The 23,725-nt window shown below is 40.0% G+C and overlaps 1 protein-coding gene across 4 annotated transcripts in view; it reads right to left on the minus strand.

Annotated features, from left to right (window-relative positions):
- Positions 1-5,106: 5,106 nt before the first annotated feature.
- LOC134740975 (serine/threonine-protein kinase 26) overlaps positions 5,107-23,725 on the minus strand; it is a 121,382-nt gene continuing 102,763 nt past the window's right edge. For 3 of the 4 annotated variants that reach the window (XM_063673664.1, XM_063673662.1, XM_063673661.1), the window contains 7 exons: positions 22,712-22,851; positions 22,523-22,629; positions 15,980-16,171; positions 15,083-15,172; positions 10,365-10,475; positions 8,899-8,969; positions 5,107-8,103 (listed from right to left, as the gene is read on the minus strand). In XM_063673664.1, the coding sequence (XP_063529734.1) occupies positions 8,094-8,103; positions 8,899-8,969; positions 10,365-10,475; positions 15,083-15,172; positions 15,980-16,171; positions 22,523-22,629; positions 22,712-22,851 (721 nt within the window). In that variant the 3' untranslated portion in view covers positions 5,107-8,093. Of the gene's footprint in view, positions 8,104-8,889; positions 8,970-10,364; positions 10,476-15,082; positions 15,173-15,979; positions 16,172-22,522; positions 22,630-22,711; positions 22,852-23,725 lie in introns of all 4 variants that reach the window. The other variant, XM_063673663.1, reaches the window with a different exon arrangement.

Raw genomic sequence — 23,725 nt, forward strand, 5'->3', positions numbered from 1 at the left:
TTACACAAGACGATAAGAATATTGTATTCAAACAATTATTTATTGGCAGAACGATACGTATTATTATTAATTAATTAGTGATTATTATAGAGATTGGTAGGAATTAACTCGGAGATTTTTAAAATGTAGCCGCAATAATTGCCATCCCAATAAGGAACATTTTTGTATTTTTACATAAATAAAAAGGGTCCTCAGGGCGATTGGTACCTCTAGCGGACTTGTATATTTAAATGTTACCATTCGTGACGTAAACGGCAGTTGGCCTTAGGTCCCTTTTTATATGAAATGACACATTTTTATATTTAAATGCTGAATAACTGTAATACCAAGTTAATTTTTTATTTGCTCTACATTTTATGGCTACGAGTTTTGTTAACCAAAATTGTATTAAAGATTTATAAATGTGTAGGCTATGATTAATATATGATATCAATCGATCGTGTGTAATAAATGGAAGTGCATTTTCGCTTTTTATAAGTTGTACGTAATATTGATTAATTTAGAGTAGGTAAATGTAAATAAATATAGTGACTAACGTTAGTGGTTCGACCACATAATTAAGTGTAGGTATACATAAACATCACATTATCTAGATCTAGTTCACGGATGTATGTATAAACAATTAGATAAGAGTGAATCTCTTCATTTGAAAAATGCCTGTGAAATCTCTTATAACCAGTTGTATAAACGACGAATATTGTTATGTGGTGTCACCTCTACATTATAACTAATCTATGGTGACTAATGATCTACTTTCGCCTAAATTAAAGGAGGTAGGTACATCATAGTCACAATAGATTAGCTATATGTAGGAGTGACACCATTTTATGCCTAGACAGTTACACACAATCTCTTTTTATAACTGTGAAAAAGTATCCGCAGGCAATTTCGACACAAATAAAAACATAATTGACGTTTTTACAAATGGAAACTGGTAGGTTACCTATAGATACTTTTTGTATTGTACTTGTACACTTTTGTAATAAAATGATTTAAGAAAGAACCGATTAAATACATGAAAGTTAAAATGTTTATCATTTGACGTCCCCAAAATTCACCTTTAGGCTGTACTATAGTATAGTTATCTACATTTAATGGGTTGCAAGTACTCGTGGGTCGGCTTAAACAATATATAATAAATCTCTATCATTCACACGCAGAATAACTAAATATATCGTTCTCGAAAATAATGATAATGAAATCTGTATCTGTGACGTTTTCAAGTAAAAGGTACCACATTGTCGCTTACCATAAGAACGAAATGTGCTAGTATCTTTATACGAATAACCTGTCAGAGCGTCCTTATGGTAAGCGACAAAGTGGTACCTTTTGCTTGAAAACGACACATCTAATTCTGGTTATGACGAATATGCCTTTAAACACGCAAATGGTGGCCACATTTTTCCGTTTAGGTAATAAAGTTAAAAATAAGCAAAATAAAACTATGTGAAAAAGACCAAAATTTAGTAATCAGTAGGAGAACAATAGTAATATACTACAACAACACATAGATTGATTGGTTTATTAGAAAACACAATTCTCCCAATGAGGGCGCCACTGGACGGTCGATGCAGTCTTAAAACCAGCGCGATCGCAAAATCTTCCGTCGCAAGTTTCGCGCGGCGCGCCATATCTTTTGTTCCTTTCTAATATTCTGGCTTGACGCCCCCTCTTAAACGTCATATTTTCATAGAAATACTTTAACGTTTGTGCTGACACTTCCACACTTTCTGTCTGTCCACAAAGTCTGCAGAATGAACTTGGTTCGACTCTAGCCCTTTAAAACAGTAATATACATATTATGTAGGTAAGTTGCTGTTTCGTGTCTGTGGCTACCAATTGCATTGTTCGTACGCTACTTATTTCTAGTAATGCCTGCGGTTTGGCCAGTTTTGTTGCGGTTCGTCATTAGCTGACCTCATTTAACATTCTTTTCATATAGGTATAAAGGTAGTCAGAACTTATGTGATTTTTCTTCCTCTTGGCTTTGCAGTTTTACAAACAGTCATTTTATTTTTGAGGTATGTATATAGTTCTTTATTTTATATGTTTTGTCTGTACATAACAATTAGTTATATAGTTCCAGATCAAGTTTGTATATTTTTCAAACTCGAAGGGTAGGATGACATGTGTCATCGCTACATAGTATAAAACAAAGTCGCTTTCCGCTGTCTGTCCGTCTGTCCCTATGTATGCTTAGATCTTTAAAACTACGCAACGGATATGGATGCGGTTTTTTTTAAATATATAGTTATTCAAGAGGAAGGTTTATATTATGTGTAATTTGTAAAGGTTTTGTGTAAATTAGTTGAACTACCCGTGCGAAGCGGGTTGCTAGTCTTCATGTAATTTATAACCCATAAAATACGCCAAATCTCGCAAAATTGTAACAGCTGTCATCCTATCCTTCGATTTTGAAAAATACTATACTTAGTCACCCTTACACTTACTTTATTCTTTGGTCAGGACAAAACAGGACAGGTTTTAGCGGCAACGCCCGGCTAATCGTATAAAAATATATTTCGTGGAAACCGCGAGCTGGGATGCAATATGGAAGGCGATATTCGGCAAATAATGAATCATGCAATCTTAACTTTGATTCTCGCTCCGCCAACATTGGATTAAATTTGGATTGTATCGGTAAAAACTCTTGATCCCATTACGGAGTTGGGGTTACCATTGTTACCATTAATAGGTGAATAAGAACATGGGCAGCTCCCAAACTTTTTCATAATACCAATGAGGATATAATAAGATAGAGCGGTACTGTCATAGTAAATTTTGTAACCGCTGTAAATTCACTGCCATCTATCGACATACGTTAAAACTAAAAATGAAGATTTATAAAAATACGTTAAAATGTATTTAAATATGGATAAATGATTTTTTTATTTGTATTAATTATTTCTATATGATTTGGACCCATGTTCTTTCACTGATGTGCGTTAAAATTATAAATAACAAACGAAACCGTCAGCGCCCTCTATACGAGAGTAGGCCAAAACTAGTGGCGCCCTCTGATCGAGAATCAAATTTTCGTGATTTTCGAGGCACGTTTTTTCCTTAGACTGTATCCATCTATTACGGAGTTATATCTGTCTTTGATAATACTAAGTTACCCAGGGGACTTTAAAAAGCTTGTATACTGAATTAACGCAGCATGTTACTTTTTTCGGAGTTTACATATATAGTAGGTATGTATATAAAAATCACCGCCCCAGGTGAGACTCGGGCTCACATCGGATAGAAGCTTTTATGGTATTCTGAAGTTCGAGTCTTGTTGACAAGCGACGAGTCAAAAATTGTGATTTATTTATTTAATGGCATAAAAAATCACAAATAAATCGAAAATTAAACAGGTATGTCACAAGACTCACAAGTTTATATCCAAAGTTCTCAGCCTAAGGCCTAGTTCAAGCCTCCTCGACGCTAAATAGTGCTAATATATTGATTCTGTTTCAGAAATAATGCAAAAGTGGCATTGTATTGTATTTGAAAGAAATTATTTACTTGGTTGTCGCTGAATGTAGGCCCCGGTGAAATTAACATATATGCAATATACCTGATCGTCTGACGCAGGACAGCCGTCCACAGCTGGGCAATGACGCAGTTAACTGCGTGCTGTTATTGTGTGAACCCAAATGTAATTTTTCACGAGAAAATAATTAAATATTCTTTTAATTTGGTTACAAATAGATGTTCTTTCTTTTCTTCCTTTATATTTTGTGGTAGTTTATTATATGTATACTCGTATCTTTATGGACATTGATAAAGGACCAGACGAATAGTTTTAATCGGGAATGGTGGCATTAACTTTGATTTGTTTCTTAGTGTATAAATTAGCTGTACATACTTAACTAACTACGCGGTATATAGGTATAATTCATAGCACCAATCTACTGGTAAATCAGTTACCAGCGAATTCGCGTCACGCATTATACGCGTAATTTCTCCTCTATTACGAAAACTTTGCACCACGCTTTGACGCACTCACTGGTCATGCACTCTGAAAGGGTTAAAACGAAATTTTATATTCTTTTACTGAGACGTATGACAACTTATCAGTCTAAAAGGCCCATTTTGTTTAAAAGGGTAATTGATATGTAACAGTTTAAAGTAGTCCAAAGTGGTCGTACCTATCGACTCACGCCCTAGATACGCTGATAGAAGGTACAAAGGTAATCTACAAAATGTAAACGTAAAATTATCCTAGTTTTTACGTCATGGCATTCTGAACCATGCCTACGTGCAGTAAGTATAAGTATGAAATTGATTCCGTTTGCCATTGCTTTACATTTAAGAAATAGTTTCCCATAAGGTAGTCATCGTGAGCACTCGTGAGTCATTTTTGTGTTTTGCAGTCACTGTGAAATGATTTTATAGTAATGGTATACGCACAGCACAGCCAAGTCCGCCTGATTGTTAAATTGGCAGTGGGTGGTTATTTTTGTCGCAGACGGACTCTACGTCTGCGTCTTACGTGAGCGAACAACTCGCGAACGCGAAGCGAAGCGGCGCGGCGCGGCGGGCCGACGGCTTTCGCGTTCGCAACGAGATCGTCCACGTAGGACATTGATTCACCCCGCGCCGTGCCGCATCGCTTCGCTTCGCGTTCGCGTGTTGTTCGCCTACGGAGTACGCTGCGTAACTAATGTTGATAGGAACTTCGAGTCTTTTGAGTTGGGAGGATTGGTAGAATTCGACTCGTATTTACGAGACTAAAAAAACTTCCGAGTCTTTTCAGTCCCGAGTCGAGTACTTTATTGAGTCACGAGCCTTCGAATAGACTCGAACCTAGACCAATTTTGTAGGTTTTATCTAGTTACTAGTAGCAGTAAAGAAGAATGATATTTGAAGCATGTTATTTAGTCATCGTGCATTTCGCTCGTACTTGTCCGTACATGCATTAGCTCGGGCGAGACGCAAGATAACTAAATAACATTATTCAAATATCATTCCGATGTCAGTGTATGTTCGAATTGGCCTGTTAGTCTCTAACAAGTTGAAAAACTCGAGTTTCGACTTAATTATAAGAGTCTCTGAACATATGTAGTAGGTACCCAGTGTGAGATTTTGGCATAACACGATAATAAAATAAAACAAATGTTCCAAAATTAAATAACTTCTTTTATTTTCAGAGTCAAATTTGTTTCCTACATAAACGTGTTAGAATGACAGGCGCAGTAACATGAATTGACCATTACACTAATGGTACCGCGGCGCGGAACTTGGTGCGAGAATGGAGGGCGACGCCGCGCCACGGGCCCCACATGTGGCACCACCTTTATACATCTCTGCGCAACCAGTATCACTTGACTTTCAACTACGTAACAACTAGTCGTAGTCGAAGATCAAGATTTATACTGGCGATGTGTTCGATAAGTATAACAGCCCGGTTGCGGACTAATTCATTCTTAAACGCGTAATTAACGACTTACTTTATAAATAAGCAAAATAACTGAAAGATGCGAAATGTGTTGCACATTCTAAAGGTTACACATGTGAGAGCCCGCGAGCGATGCGGCGCGACTACACAGTTAAATACTACCGGTTTTATTACAGAATTTTCATAATACTATAATAATGTAGATTTTATTTTATTAACTATGCAATAATGATCACAAATATCCATGAACCGAACGCGATCTTAGCTTTCTGCAACCTTTTAACAATAACTACACTCCTCTAATGGCTTCGGGACCGGGCGAGGCTTTAGCGACTGTAACGACACTTCAATCCTCGTTTCGTGAAAGTTCTTTACACAAACGGAGTTTCTTTTCTAATAAAAGGAGTTAAAAAGAGGTTTCCGCCAATATTCCAAGTTAGAATCTTTCATGAAACGAGGCCCAGGCAGTGTATTCCATTAATTGCTCTTTCGCGGGCGAGTTGTTATACGTCGAACCACTGTAATGTGATCTCGGAGTACGGTATACGTGTAAGTGTAATCGGAGAGTACATTTATTCTGATTGACCTGAGCCAACTCGCCCTTCTTCGCTAAGCGTTCCGCCGCCCCTCATAGAGATGTCAGCCGCGTCAGTACTACGATCCAATGCCACGAACATCTAATTTAATCAATAATCAACAATTATCGCCCAACTCTAACACTACACGCTTTACCATTATACAATCAAGTGGAAAAATAATTTTTGATCCTCCGTCGTCGAAATCAACGCGATGCATGTTCGTCTCGTACTCACATGGCAAAACAAAATTATACAACGCGACGCTCGGCGGCGGCGCGGGTCCGGACCGGGACCCGTATGTGGTCCATGTATATGTATAGTATATACTCGGGCAAGCCAGATTTGTCAAAATAAAAAGACGGCGAAATCTTAAAACTAGGCACGAAGAATCGATCTAACGTACAAATTTAGAATTTCGGGCCTTTCTCTACTGACAAAGTTGGCACCAGAGTATTATGTACCCGCGCCGCCGCCCGCAGCAGGTAGTCATTGGAAACACATTAACTACTCTCCGTATTAAGCATACGCTTATAAGAACACTTCATAAAACAGCTTTTTTATATTATACTACACAATTTACACATTACTCGTAGGTTTACATTTTTACACAGCGATAATAATTGTTTTGTAGTGTTCATCATATATTCTATTTACTCCCGATCGCTAAATATTGTCGCATATTAAGCATTTTTTTTTTACATTTTTATGTCGACACCGCATGGTCATTGGTGTCTGAATACTCTTATTTCCACAAAATACTCGTTCTCTCGACGCCGTGCCCTCGCCTTGTGGCCGCGAGAGTGGTTCTACGCACTTTTTGAACACCATATTAGTCACTATTTTATCCCAAAACGTTAAGTAACCGACTACACAACTAAAGCTAACTTTCAAAACTAAACTATCGAATTTTAATAACTGTTTTCGAGAAAGGATGAGACGCATCGAGTACACGGAAAGAATCGGAACTCGAACCGCAAGCCCAAACGTAAACTATAAATGCTGACAACATTGTCTTTTGTCTGGAATGACACTAAGGAAATGTTCTACACCAAGATTTAAAACATTACTCCTAAAGCATATAAATATGTTAGAATTTTGACGACCGATCGCTAAAATCGGACTCCACAAAAATCGACTCGCGTTAGTAAAAAATATATTAAATTTAGAAAATTATGGCAAAATATTGGCGAAGTGTGTCAAATCGGCTCCCCGCGAATATCTACAAGTCAAAAGGTTGAACACCAAACCAGCACGAGCATCCGACGGCGACGGCCGGCCGCGCAAACTATACTAGCCCCCACACAAACGAACCGCGACAACAAAAACGTGCGCCCTAACCTTTACCACTAACAAATAAAACGGTGACGATACAGTATAAACAGGGAACACTTTCACTAGTATGCGAAACACGAACCTAAGTCGACTCCGGGCACCGCCTTCGTATCGGAGCGGCCGCCCGCCGCCGCGACCGAACTCTGTCTACCGCACATACACGGAGGGAAACGGGAGGAGACGAAACTCGCTATTTACATAAATACCTAATGCGCGCAATATAAAATATCTTAGGATGGTATTCCATCTGTCCAATATCTCGGTCCAATGTGTATTTTGTTTCACATTTTGCTTTATGAGAGAGTGAGACGCGATGCACAATGAATAAAGAAATTGGACAGAAGGAACCACCCTTAGCCCGGAACCGTCCAGTCCGGGGTGAACATTTGACTATGGCATTGCAAGTTTGTGACTCGTACGGCCGGACGTGCCCGCCGGTGCCGGTGCTACCAGGTGCTGGTGAGATGGAAGACGAAGGCGTAGTAGAGGCGCGTGACGCGCGGCAGCGACGCCCGGGCGGGCAGCCGCGCCAGGAACCACGCGCGCGCGCACGCCGAGCCCTTGCAGTGTGCGCCCGCCGCCACCGCCGTGACGCACGACCTGTGCGCCGTGACCGACGTGCGTGCCGCGGCGCCTGCTGGCCCCGCCGTGACGCGCGACCTGTGCGCCGTGACCGACGTGCGTGCCGCGGCGCCTGCTGGCCCCGCCGTGACGCGCGACCTGTGCGCCGTGACCGACGTGCGTGCCGCGGGTGCGCGGCCGCGCCGAGGGGAGGCGGCTCCGGCCCCAGCGGTATATTATAGATCCCTGAAATGTGCAGGTCATCTATAGTACATTGTTGCCAACGGATGGAAAGAAAGGCATTTTCTGACGAAGTACCTAGATGCCAGGCCGAGACTTGCCGAGGCCTGGCAAAAGGTCCGAATGCCTGTTTCCACCGAGGTACATAGTGCTTTTTTTAAACATGTAAGGAAATACTGAAATATATAATATGTATATTTAGCTAATGTGGCATCCGCTATGCGTTCGCTCCGCGTAGTTGCGCATACCGCGCCCCCGGCAGCGGCACCGCGCGCCGGGCGCGCAGCGGACAAATTTGTATCGGTTATTTTATTCCTAGGAGTAAAATGAATCATACGAATTTCATTTTTACCCGCTGCGTCCGCGCTGGGCGCGCGGCGGCCGTGCTTTGTCGTCGCTGGGATAAAAATTAGGCACTTTGCGTTTTCGATTTACGAACAAAATGCGACCATTTCCGAGCATATCTGAGAAAAATATTATCGGCGCGTCATCAACATATAACTACACAGAAGTTAGCGCACGCGCTGGTAACTGCTAATATGTACTGTTTGTGTTTTCTTCCTAATAGCAACGCACATACTACCTACGTTGAACCACCAATGTACCTTTTAGATTTAATAATAATCAATGTATTGTAACTATTAACCAGCAAAGCTCATTCTTATCATTAGATGAATGGTTAAAGAGAAAAAGTAAGTTAAAGATATCTTATCTTAAGTATTCATTTTGAAGTAAGTTCACAAAAAAAAACATATATTTCATGAAAGAATAAAAACGAAGTGTTGGTATTACCTTACCTACCTCATCCACTGTTGCGTGTTGTGGTGCGACGGCGCGGGCGCATGCGTCTGTGTGGCCACCCTCTGCACCACCTGCAATTATCAAAAAATATTATTATCCATTTTTTTTTGGAGGAACAAAAGGGAAGCATTTTTTAAGCTACTTAACTTGTTTTACAGTAAATAATAAATATGGTATGGCCTTTCTGAATATCATTTACTCGCTTTAAAAGTTGGGCCCCCTGCCCACCCATGCTTTGAAGATTGCAAAGTGTATATGGACCCGCTTAAACAACACGAACGACAGGAACAAAGTTAGAGACACCGCGCTATGCCACATGCCACTGCGGCTGACTGCGGCATCGAGAATGCTAATTGTTTTTTTTTTTTTTTAATTTTCGTAATCATAATTTATATCGTTTGTTTGAATACCTGAAAAAATAAAAAAATTGTAAACCTTCACATTATTTTATGAAAAAATATTTAAAATGTTAAAATTTTGAGCAGTTTCAACGCTCATAATTTTTGGCGTGAATTCGACAGAGCGTGATGACGTCACACGTTGAACGGTCCAACTGAAGTTTGCTACTAATGACACTTATGTGAACCAAAGATAGATATAACTCCGTAATAGATGGATACAGTCTAAGGAAAAAACGTGCCTCGAAAATCACGAAAATTTGATTCTCGATCAGATGGCGCCACTAGTTTTGGCCTACTCTCGTATAGAGGGCGTTGACGGTTTCGTTTGTTATTTATAATTTTAACGCATATCGGTGAAGTACTCTGTAGAACGCTTGACGTCACGCGACGTTTCGCTCACTAGCTTTTCGCAGCCAAATTTTTGTACTTTTTATTTATTATTTTAAGCAATTAAATAATAATTTAATAACGAAAATGCATTTTTAACTTGATATAAGGGTAACAAACATCCGAATAAATAATATTTCGTAGACATAGCGCGGTCTCTCGGTCGACCGTCTGAGGTGCTTACTGTGCATTGGTTGCTTAAGTAAGACTCCCACCGACCGGCTGCAGTCGGGCCGCGCCGGAGCGCATATTCAATGTGCCTATACATTATGTACGGCAGAAGCGATGGAATCCGTCCGGAGCCGCCCGCGTCCGCGAGGAGCCGACCGGCTTGAGATCGTACAAATGTGAAATGCGCTCCGCCTCCGCCCGTTCGGTGGGAATTGTACTTTAGATGTTGCTCTGTTTTGCTGCTTGTTTTTATATATTGCCTATTCCAATAAGTTTTGCGATGAGTCCTGGTTCGCCGCACTAGGTGACAAGAGGCAAAAACGACGCCAAGGCGTTTTAGTACCGTTTTCCGCAAACTTCACTTGTCAGTTCTGTCATTTCAGCCATCAAAAAAGGTGTATCTCCGGTGTTACACCATAAATCGTCTGCAATAGACGATAAGGCCAAATGATGATGATGATGATGATTAAAGTATATCATCAAAGTATTAAGATCCAATAAGCCGACCTGCTGCACGAAGGCGCGCGTGAGATGCGGCGCGCTGCGCTCGGCCTGCTCGAAGGCGCGGCGCAGCTCCTCGATGGCCGCCACGCTGCCCGCGCCGTGCTTGCGGGATAACTGACAATAAACAAACATACAGTTACTATTCATACATTACAGCCCCAACTCCAAATTTAGGATTTATTCATCGCCGATAGTGTAGTAGAGGAGCCATTAGGGATAACTCACACTTTTGATCATGCAAAAATTGTTTTCATAAAATAAAACTGGGTTGGTGTTCCATCTGTCCAATATCTTGGTCCAATGTGTAGGTATTTGCGTCTCATATTTTGTTTAATGAGAGAGTGAGGCGCAATGCACATTGAACAAACAAATTGGACACCACCCTAATACAGTTTTATTTTTCTATTCTGTTTGTTTTACTTACACACAGTTACAGAAAACTAGTGGTCCGAGAGCTGGTGGAAATTTGGAGTAGGTCCTTGAGGCAAGCTGAAAATTTGCCTGATGCTTCTCCTATCTTACCCTACCTCAGCACTACAAGTCTGGCTGCAGGGTAGCGGGTCTAAACCAACCTACAAATTTTTAAAGAATTTTTTTTTTGGTGCCCAAAAAAGGTTCTTGAGGCAATCAGTAATTTCTACAAGTGAAAATTGAATATCTAAATAGTCATAAAAAAATTATGCCAGACGATTAGGCCGGGTCTTTAACCTTGCCAGACGCGTGCAAAATATTTTTTGAAAAAATTCAAAAAAGGTTCTTGAGGCAATCTGTAATTTTTACAGGTTAAAGTTAAGTATCTAAATAGTCATAAAAAAATAAGCCAGACGATTTGGTCGCGGCCTTCTACCTGCCAGACGATCTAGAAAGTTACGTATGGCACTTACTCGTACGCAAAATTAAGTTTGTTCTCCTGTAGAAATGTATGCTAATACAAAGTTATTTTTGTAGTGCAGTAAATTAAAGGTAAAAAGTACAAATTTGGATGTACGATGTGATTATGATTATGAATATGTGTATATTTATGATAAATTAGTTAACGTAATAGTCATATTACGTTTTGTAATGTATTGTAATGTATTGTAGCGACTAAAAATAATAGTGAGTAAAAACCGTACTTATCTAAATATTTTGAATGTATTGTAATTTAAAAAAATACATGTATATGTAAAATAATACAATTTAAATACAGAATAGTAATGTGTTCTAATTATTATAATGTGTAATTTTTTTATTTAATTAATAAATGCTTAAACAATACAAATAATAATGAAATAATAATACAAATAAGATGATGATGATGATGATTGTTTCATGTCCAGATGTGATAGGTTATTAAGTGCGTGGGGTGTTAAAAGGGGGCGAGAATTTTATTATTTTTGCACTACAACGCACGGTTTAGAAGCTACAGACATATATTATTTTCTTTTTTTTTTATTGTTTTTAAAAATTTGGTTATTTTTGCGCTACTACGCACAGTTTAAGAGATACAGCCCTATAAAGCTTTTTTTTCTTATTTGTAATTTAAAAAAAATAGTAATTAGGGGTTTCCTGATGGGAAGCAAAAATTTCATAATTTTTGCGCTACGGCGCACGGTTTAGCAGATACAGCCCTATAACTTTTTTGTTGTTTTTTTTTTGTGTTTTTTATATATCACTTATGGGTTCCTTGAAATGGAACGAAAATTTGATTATTTTTGCGCTACGACGCACGGTTTTGGAGATACAGCCCTATAAAGTTTTTTTTGTTGTTTTTTTTATTAATTTTTTATTGTTTTTTATTTATCACATGGGTTTTTTCAAAGGGGAACGAAAATTTGATTACTTTTGCGCTACGACGCACGGTTTAGGAGTACAGCCCTATAAAGATTTTGTTTATTTTTGCGTTTTTTTTTTTTTAAATATTAATTAAGGGTTGCTTACGCGGGAAAGAAACTGATTATTTTTGCATTACGACTGAAAAAAAAATTCAGCTGTTTAGCCTGTTCGCATGAACACAGATGCCATGTTTACATTAAAATTAAAAAAAAAATACTTCCCGGCCTAGGCCTTCAATTTCGTATGCAATTCCTTTACAGTTCTCTCGAGTTGCTCCGCCCGAAACATGATACTTTGAAGCCTGTTTTGATGCACATGAGGACAATATCTGTGCCTCCAGTGTAAAAGTCGAGTTTGTCCAAATTACAAATTTTGGCAGTAAGAGGTTTATTTCATAAAACTACACCTTTTGTGTTGACACTCACAGCCTTACGACTTCTAATTGCTGAGATATCGATTGTGCAAAAGGGTTAAAGTTTGCCAAAATGCTATACTATTATGTTCAAAACGATTTATTTTCATATTATCTCGTTTAAAAAATCGGTATTTAAAAATCGTGTTACGAACGATGGTTAAAGTAAAGTTTAATCTTAGTGAATAAACTACATTTCAAGGAACATTCGGTGTAAAGAAATTAAAATTCACTTAGATCTTTTTCAACTACCGGGTCTAGTTCGTGAATAACGGTAAAAATTAAGTTTTTTATTATTTACAGACAATTTTTAGGACGTCATGATGTGTAAAGGGGTATAAATTTATTTACTTTGGTCGTTTTTCACAATCTAGTTTAGCTAAATTGAGTTAATGAATAGGATTCGCGGGGTGCCGAACAGGGGTCGGCGGCGCGTACGCCGCTCGGCTCCCGAGACTCCCGAGAGTCCCGCTCGTGACTTCATGACGCATGCCAGCTTTTATAACTTCAGTGTGCTATAAAAAACTGAATTCACTGCGAGAAAATTAAACGAAAAAAAAAGGAAAATTCTTGTTCATAAGTAGAGGTAAGTGAATTCAAATATTAAAAAGAAAGTCCTGTAGAAGAAAAGACAACTGGAATGAGACTGATTATGAAATAATTGGGAAACAAAACAAAAAAGGAAAACAAAGATGGGGAAGAAAAACCAAAAAGTACAACTGCCCTGTTGTACTGAACCATTAGCAATTTCAGCAGAAAAATTAAAGATACCTATTCACTCTTTAATTACATGAATATTATTATTTTTGATTTGGTTTTTTTACCATCGTACTAAAAAAATGCTATTTTGAATTCCCGAAATGGTTTCTTTACACAATACAAAAGTTAAAAAAGATTTTAGCAACACTAGAGAAAGTGCAGTTTAACCTTTTCACACATTTATTGTTTTTGTGAAAAGGGATATAAGTTTTTTTTGACAGCCAATATTTCTGTTACTTTCACAAAAGTCAGTTCAATTTAAATGAAAATTTATAATTCATTACCTAAACTATCTAGTCTAAACTAAAAGCAAAACCCCAATTTTTTTAGAAAGAATCCAGAGAAAACACGGTTAGAAACGTTTTTCGGCCATACTGAAAAATGACACTTTTTGAGTTTAACCCTTTTACACTGGAGGCACAGATATTTCATTGCATGTTTTAAAAAAGAAAATTAAACGATTAAAAACGATTATCGTTCCAAAAACTTGTTATTTAACTGTCCAGCGAATAAAATAATTTAAATAAGTTATAGTGACGTCACAAAGTTTATGACTCCCCGTTCCCTTTGTCACAACATGTCACATTTTCTTGACACCCTCCCCCCCCCCCCTAAACGTGTGATGATATTAATTTCATTTCATTTATTCATTTATTTCAATCAACTTAGGATCATAATATATTACATTATAACATTACATAAAATTATTATATTACAGTTAAGATTAAAATTAAAGTTAAATTAGACTAAAATTATATTAAACCCCTAAAATAAATAATTAATTATTTAATTAATTATTTATTATTTAATTATATTATATGACCCCTAAAGATGAAAAAAATACATGAACACAGCCATGCACGCCATGGTACATTAAAATTAAATAAAAAGGCCTTCGTCATAACTAATGAACTACCCATGGATCTACAATAGAGATACAGCTGGACATATTGTCGCTAATTTCATAATATGTAATATGCCCACACCCTATTCATACCCATAATTCTATACGCATAATTATCATAAATATACACATCTTCATACTCACAATCACATCGTACATCCAAATTTATACCTTTCTATCTTTAATCTTCTGAACTACAAAAATAACTTTGTATTAGCATACATTTATACAGGATAACAAACTTTATTTTGCGTGCGAGTAAGTGCCATACGTAACTTTCTAGATCGTCTGGCAGGTAGAAGGCCCCGACTAAATCGTCTGGCTTATTTTTTTTATGACTATTTAGATACTTAACTTTAAACTGTAAAAATTACAGATTGCCTCAAGGACCTTTTTAGAATTTTTTGATAAAATATTTTGCACGCGTCTGGCGAGGTTAAAGACCCGGCCAAATCGTCTGGCATAATTTTTTTATGACTATTTAGATATTCAATTTCCACTTGTAGAAATTACAGATTGCCTCAAGAACCTTTTTTGGGCACCAAAAAAAAAAATTCTTTAAAAATTTATAGGTTGGTTTAGACCCGCTACCCTGCAGCCAGACTTGTAGTGCTGAGGTAGGGTAAGATAGGAGAAGCATCAGGCCAATTTTCAGCTTGCCTCAAGGACCTACTCCAAATTTCTACCAGCTCTCCGTCTATAGTGTCACATCGAAGTATCGGTTTCGGTAAAAAATCCGGTTTTGATCGGACACTACAGAAAACAGTAGGTAGCCAGGTAAAATACGCTGGAAGTGTGTAATTAAATAAATTATATCCGAAAATGACTTACTTCGTTTAGTAGCGGGTAAATAAGCTGGTGCAAATATGCCTGATGCTTTTTAACTTTTTCCTCACTATTCGCTCCTCTGTGGTCCAAAGCCTGCAATGTAAATACAATTATTACCCTGTCTAGTAACAACATTACACTATAACGCGATTATATTTAGGTACTAAATAATCCGCTCAGTACTACTAGCCTAAAGTCACTAATTGCACTTTAGATATTTTCCAATATTTCGAAGTCAAACGTTTCATTTTGACTATGAGAAAAGTAAAATTGGTATATAATATATTGATGTATTCGCTAAGTAGGTTGTGGATGAAATTTACGCAAGATTAACGACAGTTTCGCGGCTGAAAAGTTACTTGTGAATTAATGTATCAATTGCTAAATATATCAATGCGCAAATGGTTTCCCGTTGCTGTGATTGCAGTAAGGGTAACCAAATCACCGTCAAGTCACACCAGAATTTTATTGGTCTTCATGCTGGTACCACCAAATACAACTATTAACCTTTTGGACGCCAATGATGGATATATCGGCACCGCAGGTCCAACGCCAAAGACGGATTAATCGGTTAAAGACCACAGAGCAACATAGACCTACGTGCATGTGCATAAAGTTCAATTTCAGTTTTGACATTTCGGTGACGTGGCGTCCGAGTGACAGCTTTTGTGTTTGACACGGCGTCGAAAAGGTTAATACCTGCGAACACCGGATAGGTGTGCGTAGACGTGTACTTGGACGCGCGCGTTGTATTCCACAGATCCTAAAGAGAGACGGCACTCCGCTTGCGTGACGTGTGCGTGCACGGTTCCACCGTTACACGGGCAAATTTTTAGGCACGTCGTCTACTCACACCCAGCTGGTGTGCTCTGGTCTTTAATGTCAATAATGAACACTTACGGCTTTATTGTAGGCTAGATGGTCGCGCTGCGCGGGCTCGTGGTCCGGGCGCTCGGGGCGGTCGCGGTCGCGGTCGTTGCGGTCGCGGTCCCGGTCGTGTCGGTCGCCGCGGTCGCGGTCCCGGTCGCTACGGTCACGCTCCTTGGCCGCTCGCGGCTCCGTCACTGCCACGGCCACTGGAGACTGTCGCGGCTGGAAAGTAAAAGATAAGCCTTTGAAATTTAACCATTTTTAATTTAAATATTTAAGCCTGCTGAGTTAGTAGCCGCCTAAAAACATATTCGTCTAGCGGACTTTTTTACAAGCAAGGTAACCAACAGCATTGGTCGTAATCCAAAGCTTTTCTTCGCTCCGCTGGATTAACCCCAATGCTATAGTTGATGGCCGCACGTCTGCTTTCATCTCCGCTTTAGAGGTGACTGTCCATTTGTAACTGCCGCTGCACTGCAGTTGCGACGTTACGCGGTGCCGCATTACTGTAGCAGCACGACTGCGGCTGTTGCGGCGTGCAGTCGCGACAGCGTTCGTTGATGGCTTGTCAATGTCAAGTCATATAATGTCAGACGTACAAATAAAATACTAATTTACTTTTGTATTTTTTACGTGAAGAAGTGAGTGACGATAATGCTACATGCTACATGAAAAAGAAGACCAGTTTGTCTTTCTACAATAGTCAGAGTCCGACGAAGGCAGCTACGCAATATTAATAAAAAATCTGATATTTAATGGTGATCCTTTATTCAGATAATATTGCCGATTAAATGAAAAGCAATTCAACATTGAATGAGACTTAATAATTGACGAAATACAATCAAATTACTCAAATAAAATTAATGCAGAGGAAAAATTATTCTCAACATTAAGGTAAGTTTACAATGTGAAATTTTCTTCCCCATCCTCTTGCCTAAATGCGTGACCACCAGGTGACCACCGCACACAACAATCCGATGCGATAAATAAAATTATTTGTAAGAGCTATAAGTAATTGCGCAATTTACACTTCATATTGTCAAGTTTCCTATTGTAAACTGAAACACAAATTAAAATCCCTCTTGTGTTGCAGGTGTCCATGGGCGGCACGGCACTCTTTATGATATGACCGTGCATCCATATAAAACTTGACGGGCGAGACAAGAAATCCTTTATGAAGAAAGCTATTGCCCTCACCTTGGCCGATAGAAAGAACTTCAAATAAATTAATTTGAATAATAAATGGTTTCCTCGTGTTGGTGTGATGAAAAATTGCGTGGTGCACTGTAACAAAGTTTGTTTAAACCTCATGCCTTAAGACCCCCGCAACTGTCAAGGTTGTCTGGAAGAGATCGCTTTTAAGCGATAAGACCGCCTGTTGCTGCTTAGTTTTTTATGTTAATTTGCTGTATTTAATCATGTTTTATTGTGCACAATAAAGAATATTATTATTATTATTCTCTTTATTTATTATTTTTCTCATGTTAGGTTTTTTATAATATGCATATAAAAGTAAAATATAAAAACACTTACAAAACAATACAAAATACATATAAACAAATTATAAAAAACCTAACCTAGGGTGCCGCCAGCAGCGGGGCAGGGCCCAAGCTGCCGGTGGTCAGGGCCACAGAGAGAGGAACCGGCGGACTATCCGCGCCGTGTCCAAGATCACCGCCTTCTGCATCTGACCCTTGATCCAACCACCTAGCGAGAGTCTCTCAAGGTGTTGGTCGAGACTCTTCGCTATGAGACCGTTCGCTGAAACGACTATCGGGACAATGATCGTCGAATCAACATCCCACATGGCGGTTATCTCGTGAGCCAAGTCTAGGTACTTACTGGACTTGTCCTTCTCGGCTTTCACGAGATTCTCATCATGGGGGATGGTGATGTCGACGAGCACGGCCCGGCGCTGCGATCGATCTATTATCACAATGTCAGGCTTATTGGCTACAATAGTCCTGTCAGTGATGATAGATCGATCCCAATAGAGCGTGGCACGACCATTCTCAAGAACTGGCACAGGTAAATACTTGTAGTACGGTACTTCGCGGTCCACAAGGCCGTATAGAAGAGCAAGCTGCTGGTAAATAATCCTGGCTACGAGATTATGTCTGTGCAAGTACTCGCCGTTAGCAAGATGAGAACAACCGGAAATGATATGCCTGAGTGACTCTCCGGGACGGCGGCATGCCCGACAAATGTCGACCGTACCGTCCTTCAGGATATATTTCCGATAGTTGTTCGTCATCATAACTTCGTCCGCAATTGCACAGGCAAAACCCTCGGTTTCTCCGAAGAGGTCCCCGAATCGTAACCAGTTCACCGACGCGAGCAGGTGTACATCAGGTCCCATGAGGGCCTTGTAGAACCGCCCGTGTAGCACCTTACTCTCCCATATCGCCCTGCGGCCCGCAGCACTTTGTACCACAGGTTTGTGCCAGTTCTCGTTTGCCAAGGAGAGCGGCGTGAAGTTCCTGTCCACTGCCACCACATCACGATGCACACCACACTCGTTGTTAAGGAAATAATTCCTGAGATTGCACACCTCGCGGTTGTGGAGATCTTTGGCGTTAAGGAAGCCTCGACCTCCACACTTCCGTGAGATGTACAATCTCATAACTGACGAGCGTGGGTGTAGCATACGGTGTGTGGTGAGCATTAGACGGACCCTCCGATCCAGGGCGTCCAGCTCGGTCGGAGTCCACCTTAGTATGCCAAAGGAGTATATGAGTATGGGCATTACCCAGGCGTTGAAGGTGCGCACTTTGTTGCCTCCTGACAAAAGACTGTTAAGGACTTTTGTGAGCCGACTGAAAAAGCGCTCCTTCACCGACCGTCTAATACTCTCTCTTATTATTATTATTATTATTATTTGTATCTCCTTGGATATCACGGGCCTATGCATCCCGGTCTTTTGATAGGCTTGCGTGGGGATATAAATCCAACACGTAGAGGCCCCTTGGAGAGCTTTAATGTCATGTAGAACGCCTGCTGGAACCCGTTCACAGGCGCAACAATAGACACCCATGAACCGGTCGCAGCAGGCATTGGGACTATTGTAGAAAAAGTGAACAGTATACCGGTCTATGGATTGAAGTTTGGGTGGACAATGAGACTGGGCTATTGTAAAGAAGTCCGGACACCTGCCATAACAATGTTAAAACACGTTATCGAGGCAGGTGGTGACTTGCCGCTGACTAGATGGGCCCCTGAAACTGCCGTCGTGAAGACGACCAGGAGCAACACCGGTGTGAGCGGCTCAGGGGTGTCGAGAGGTGTGCGCCGCTTTCTACCCAGTGACTGTTAACAGCCACTGTGCCAACTCGCGTCTTATGCATCTTTCACTTCCACCCCTGGAGCATATAGCTCTTACGACTCCCCTCTGGACGGCCAATGAAGGCAAGCCAGAGCTGAGAGTCCTGCGGGTCCCCTTGGGGTCCACTCCGACCGACGAAGACACGCCGGAGACGGAGACCCTGACCGACTCTCTGGAGCACTCGGGTCCGTGGGGTCGTCACTCCCCAACAGCTCGCCACAAGCTGCCCTGCGGGCAGGTTATTATTATTATTATTATTCTAAATTTTAAACCATTCGCTTCTCTCGTGGTTCAATTTTGTATCCTTTCGTATGTTTGGATATCAATATATTACCAGGAGGTATTAAACAACATCTTTGCTCCTTGTAATAAAAATTAATTATTGCTTCGTTTATTTAGCTCAGGAATGGCTTTGCAAATTTTGCAATGACAAAATTAGAAAGTGTCGCCATAAACGACATTATATAATATGATATTACGACTAGAGTTGCCAGGAATATTCGGCAACTATTCGGCCTATTCGGCCACTTTGCCGATTATTCGGTATTATATTTGCCTCTCTATCGCTCGTGCCCTGTCGAGCTTATAGCTATCCTCGCAAAACTACGAAAAATTAAAAGAACAGTTTATTTAATGAATTTATCATGAAATAATAAAAAAAATCACGTAGGAAAATATAGCTTGGCCAGGATTACGGAATATTAAGTAATATAACTTAGTTTTATTGGATGTATATAGTATAGTAACTACATCCAACTCCAACCGTAACTTGGCTGAAATCAGGGTAGCAAAAATACAAATGCAAGTTACATCATATATTTTGTAAGTGATTCGATTCGTAAGGAGATTTGATTCTTAAAATTGTAACAAGCGTCCACTGTTAAGGACGCTTAGCACCTTGTGGATTATTTCTACCTATTTGTTACCATTGGTTAGATATTGTATTACATGCCAATTTTGCTTAATTTATTTGATAAACATAAATCTTAATATAATATAGAAAGAGCATAATACAATACAATAGGTATTAATAATAAATAACATACAAAAGTTCCCATGATGCCTGCAGCATTCCCTCGCTGCACTGCATTTGAGATCTGTTGAATCAGGTACATTTTGCTAATTATAGGTATTCTGCTATTTCAGGTCATCACGTGTGGTCAGGTCATTTCCTTTTTAGATACGGCTGTGGGATATGTACAAATTTCTAGAGAAGGCGGAGAATGTAAAGTTATAGCAAGAATAGTGCCTGGGCATAGATTTAATAACAAACTATGCAATTATTTTCTGGTTCAACAAGAGTAGAACCTACATCAACTTCAACTGAATGCTAATAAACAAAGCCCTCATTGTCAACCTCACGTGCAGAACATGTTGAACATATAATGTATACACTTTTTTGGGAAACAGGTTTTTCCTAAATTAATAAAAAATTAAAAAATAAGACTGTTTTATTTTTCACAACTCTTTATTAACTTTAGTTTTGTCCGCAATGATCATGATATCAGCAGCTTGAACCTTGAACTGCAACTTGTACCTGGAAATTAGAAATTATCTTTTCAGTTTCATCAAATAAGTTACATACTCGTATATGTATGTCTGTTTATTGAATTTAACTTCAAAGCAGTAAAACGGAGCTAGTAGGGCACAAGCTGTGTTAAACGGTTTGTCTTTAGATATTCTGGCCACATCATCACAGAAAATAAATAGGTAATAGTGATCCGACCACAAAAATGGACTTTTAAATATTCGTAGTAAAATAATATTAATTTTATACTTACATCGACGTGATCCTCACAGCAATAATGTGGTAACAACTTGAAGTATTCCATTCCACATTTACTTCACGACAACACCGTCTTTCACGTAGGTCTTCGCGGACTATTATTTTTGTACATCATTCCCACGAATGGGAACAACGTTTTTGATATATTAAGCAATCAGAATCTACTGTTTAGGGTGGTTTAGGTATCAAAATTATAAATCAAATCGTAAAAAACTAGCGGTTTAACTGAAAATTTTCATTATGACAATTGATGACAATGACAACTTTGACGTGAGTGACGGATTTATTTACTATGGTTCGATAACTTTTATTATACGATGACTTTATTATATTCAGCCTCGCGAGAAGTTCAAACTAAGGTCATCAGTATATTTGTTGAAATATCTTCAATCTTCGATTATTATATCGCAGCAAATGTCGGAAACTGTTTAAAAACCTCATATCTCGAAATAGAACATTTAAAAAAAAAATGAACAATCCTAATTGTGCATGCATACAACTAGCGCGGTGCGTGTTGTACACAATTATTGTGTACAACACACACGTTTCCTAACTGGCTCTGTGATATGGCTCAATATAGATTAGCAAAAAAGTTTACAGTAGGGACAGTCGCCATCAGATATATCGGAGTGACCGAGGTGCTAAAAATATCTGAACACTAGCGCCTTGACAATAAAGGCGTGTTCAGATATTTGTGAGCTCCTGGGCCGACCCGATATATCTGCGATATATGGCGACTGTACCATCGGGGTTGTATATCCTTGGGTGTAATAAGCTCCTTATTAGAACGTAGTGGTTATATCCTCTTTGCTTAGAACTACTCATATCTGTGACCCAAAGACATTTCAGTGCAGGTGACAGATTTGACGTGCGGTCTGCAGCCGCAGTTGCAATAATACACTAAATACGCAAAAATGGCCATGCTACGTGCAGTCGGCCTTGTCAGTAATTTTACTATGGAAATTGACAATAACACCGACGTGTCGGAGCAGTAGTGCAGCTGCGGTTGGGAAAACGTTAAAATCACCATATTACGTGCAGTCGATATCGTCATTCATTTTACTATGGAAATTGACAATAACACCGACGCGTTCAGGCCGCTGCAGTAGTGTCGGAGCAGTAACGCAGCTGCGGTTGAAAATGGACAGTCACCTTTAGAGGAAAGGCAGCCTAAATTTAGTAGGCCTAATACTAAATTAGATGTAAAAAAGTTTACAACCTATTCAGTTAATTGTGACGTCAAAGGTATGTCGACCGAGATGAATAGTACGCTCCATAAAAAAACAGTTCCAAGAGACAGATCTTCGATGGGAGCGATGTTAAGATGATCTCAGGTGTAATGCCAGTAGAGAACGAGTGTGTACATACTGCTTCCTTCTCGTCTCGTCTTGCCTTATTCCGATTGGGTCGGTTTTTTGTCGAGACTCTTGGCGAGTGTGTAACGTACAATATGGTTAGTACTCACCGGCTGCTTGTCGGTGGAGTTGTTGTTGTTGGGCTTGGCGTCCTCCTCGCGCGCGGGCGACGCGCCGTTCTGTTTGGGCGCCACCACCACCGTAGGCGAAGGGATCGCTGAAAACAAACACACCAGTTGTGAGTTATCTCTTTTATTTATTCTTTTTGCAATTATTAGCCTTCTAAGTCCCTGACGTACCGTTCTCTCTGGCGTCGATGGCGGTGAGGCGGCGCTTGTTGTCTAGGTCGGGGTGCTGGATGGCGCGCGCGGCCGCGCCGCCGCGCACCGTCATGATCCACGGCTCGTCCGCCTCGCCCGACCCCGCGCGGCTCTCCTCTCTGAAACACCAAGGGAGACACTAACTATCAGCAAAAAAACTATCCCCGGCCTTTGCCCTTGCCCTTTGGCCTTCTAACCATATGACCGCCAAAGACGTCAACTAACCCGCACGGCTACAGCCCAATATCAACCTTCGTGCATGCCGACAAGGTTCGCGATGACGCACCGCGCACGATAGACGTGTCGTCCAAAAGGCTAATGCCTCTGCCCCGGACTACACGCTCCGAGCTTTACGTCCTGGCCACGACATTGCGCGACTGGCTGCGGCTAGCGAAAACCATAGGTGGGAAAATGCCCGATCACTGCGTCTCGCTCCAACCTATGGTTGTCGCCTTAGCCGAAGCCAGTCGCACAATGTCGTGGCTAGGACGTTTGCCGTACGTTTATGGCTTGGGCGTCGATAGATTTTTAGTATTTTTACTCAAGGGCCACGAAACGCACGCTCAGAGCGTCAGGGGCTCTGAGCGTGCGTTTCGTGGCCCTTGAGTAAATATACTAAAAATCTATCAATAAATACACAGGCGAACCCATCTTCGGAGAGTTGCACTTATTTCACGAGAGTCGATTTGTCGAGCAGTGCGGATAAATGTTGGACTTAAGTCAAGATATAGAGCTGGCAAAGTCGACAATACACAAATACCTTTGTACGTACATAGATGTACCGATTTGATAATATTGACAAACGTTTGATACAGTAAAAGTTTTATGATCTAACGTCCAACAAACGAACGGATTACGTTTTGATCTTCCTAACACTCATTTAATAAAAATGGTATCTTTATTTATATGCGTTATGCAAATGAATGGTATCTTGAACGCTTCTCTCGGAGATAGCACCAATACCTAAATGAGGCTTTCAAGTAATAATATTGA

Source organism: Cydia strobilella, chromosome 4, assembly GCF_947568885.1.
Source record: "Cydia strobilella chromosome 4, ilCydStro3.1, whole genome shotgun sequence".
NCBI classification, from domain to species: Eukaryota; Metazoa; Arthropoda; class Insecta; order Lepidoptera; family Tortricidae; genus Cydia; species Cydia strobilella.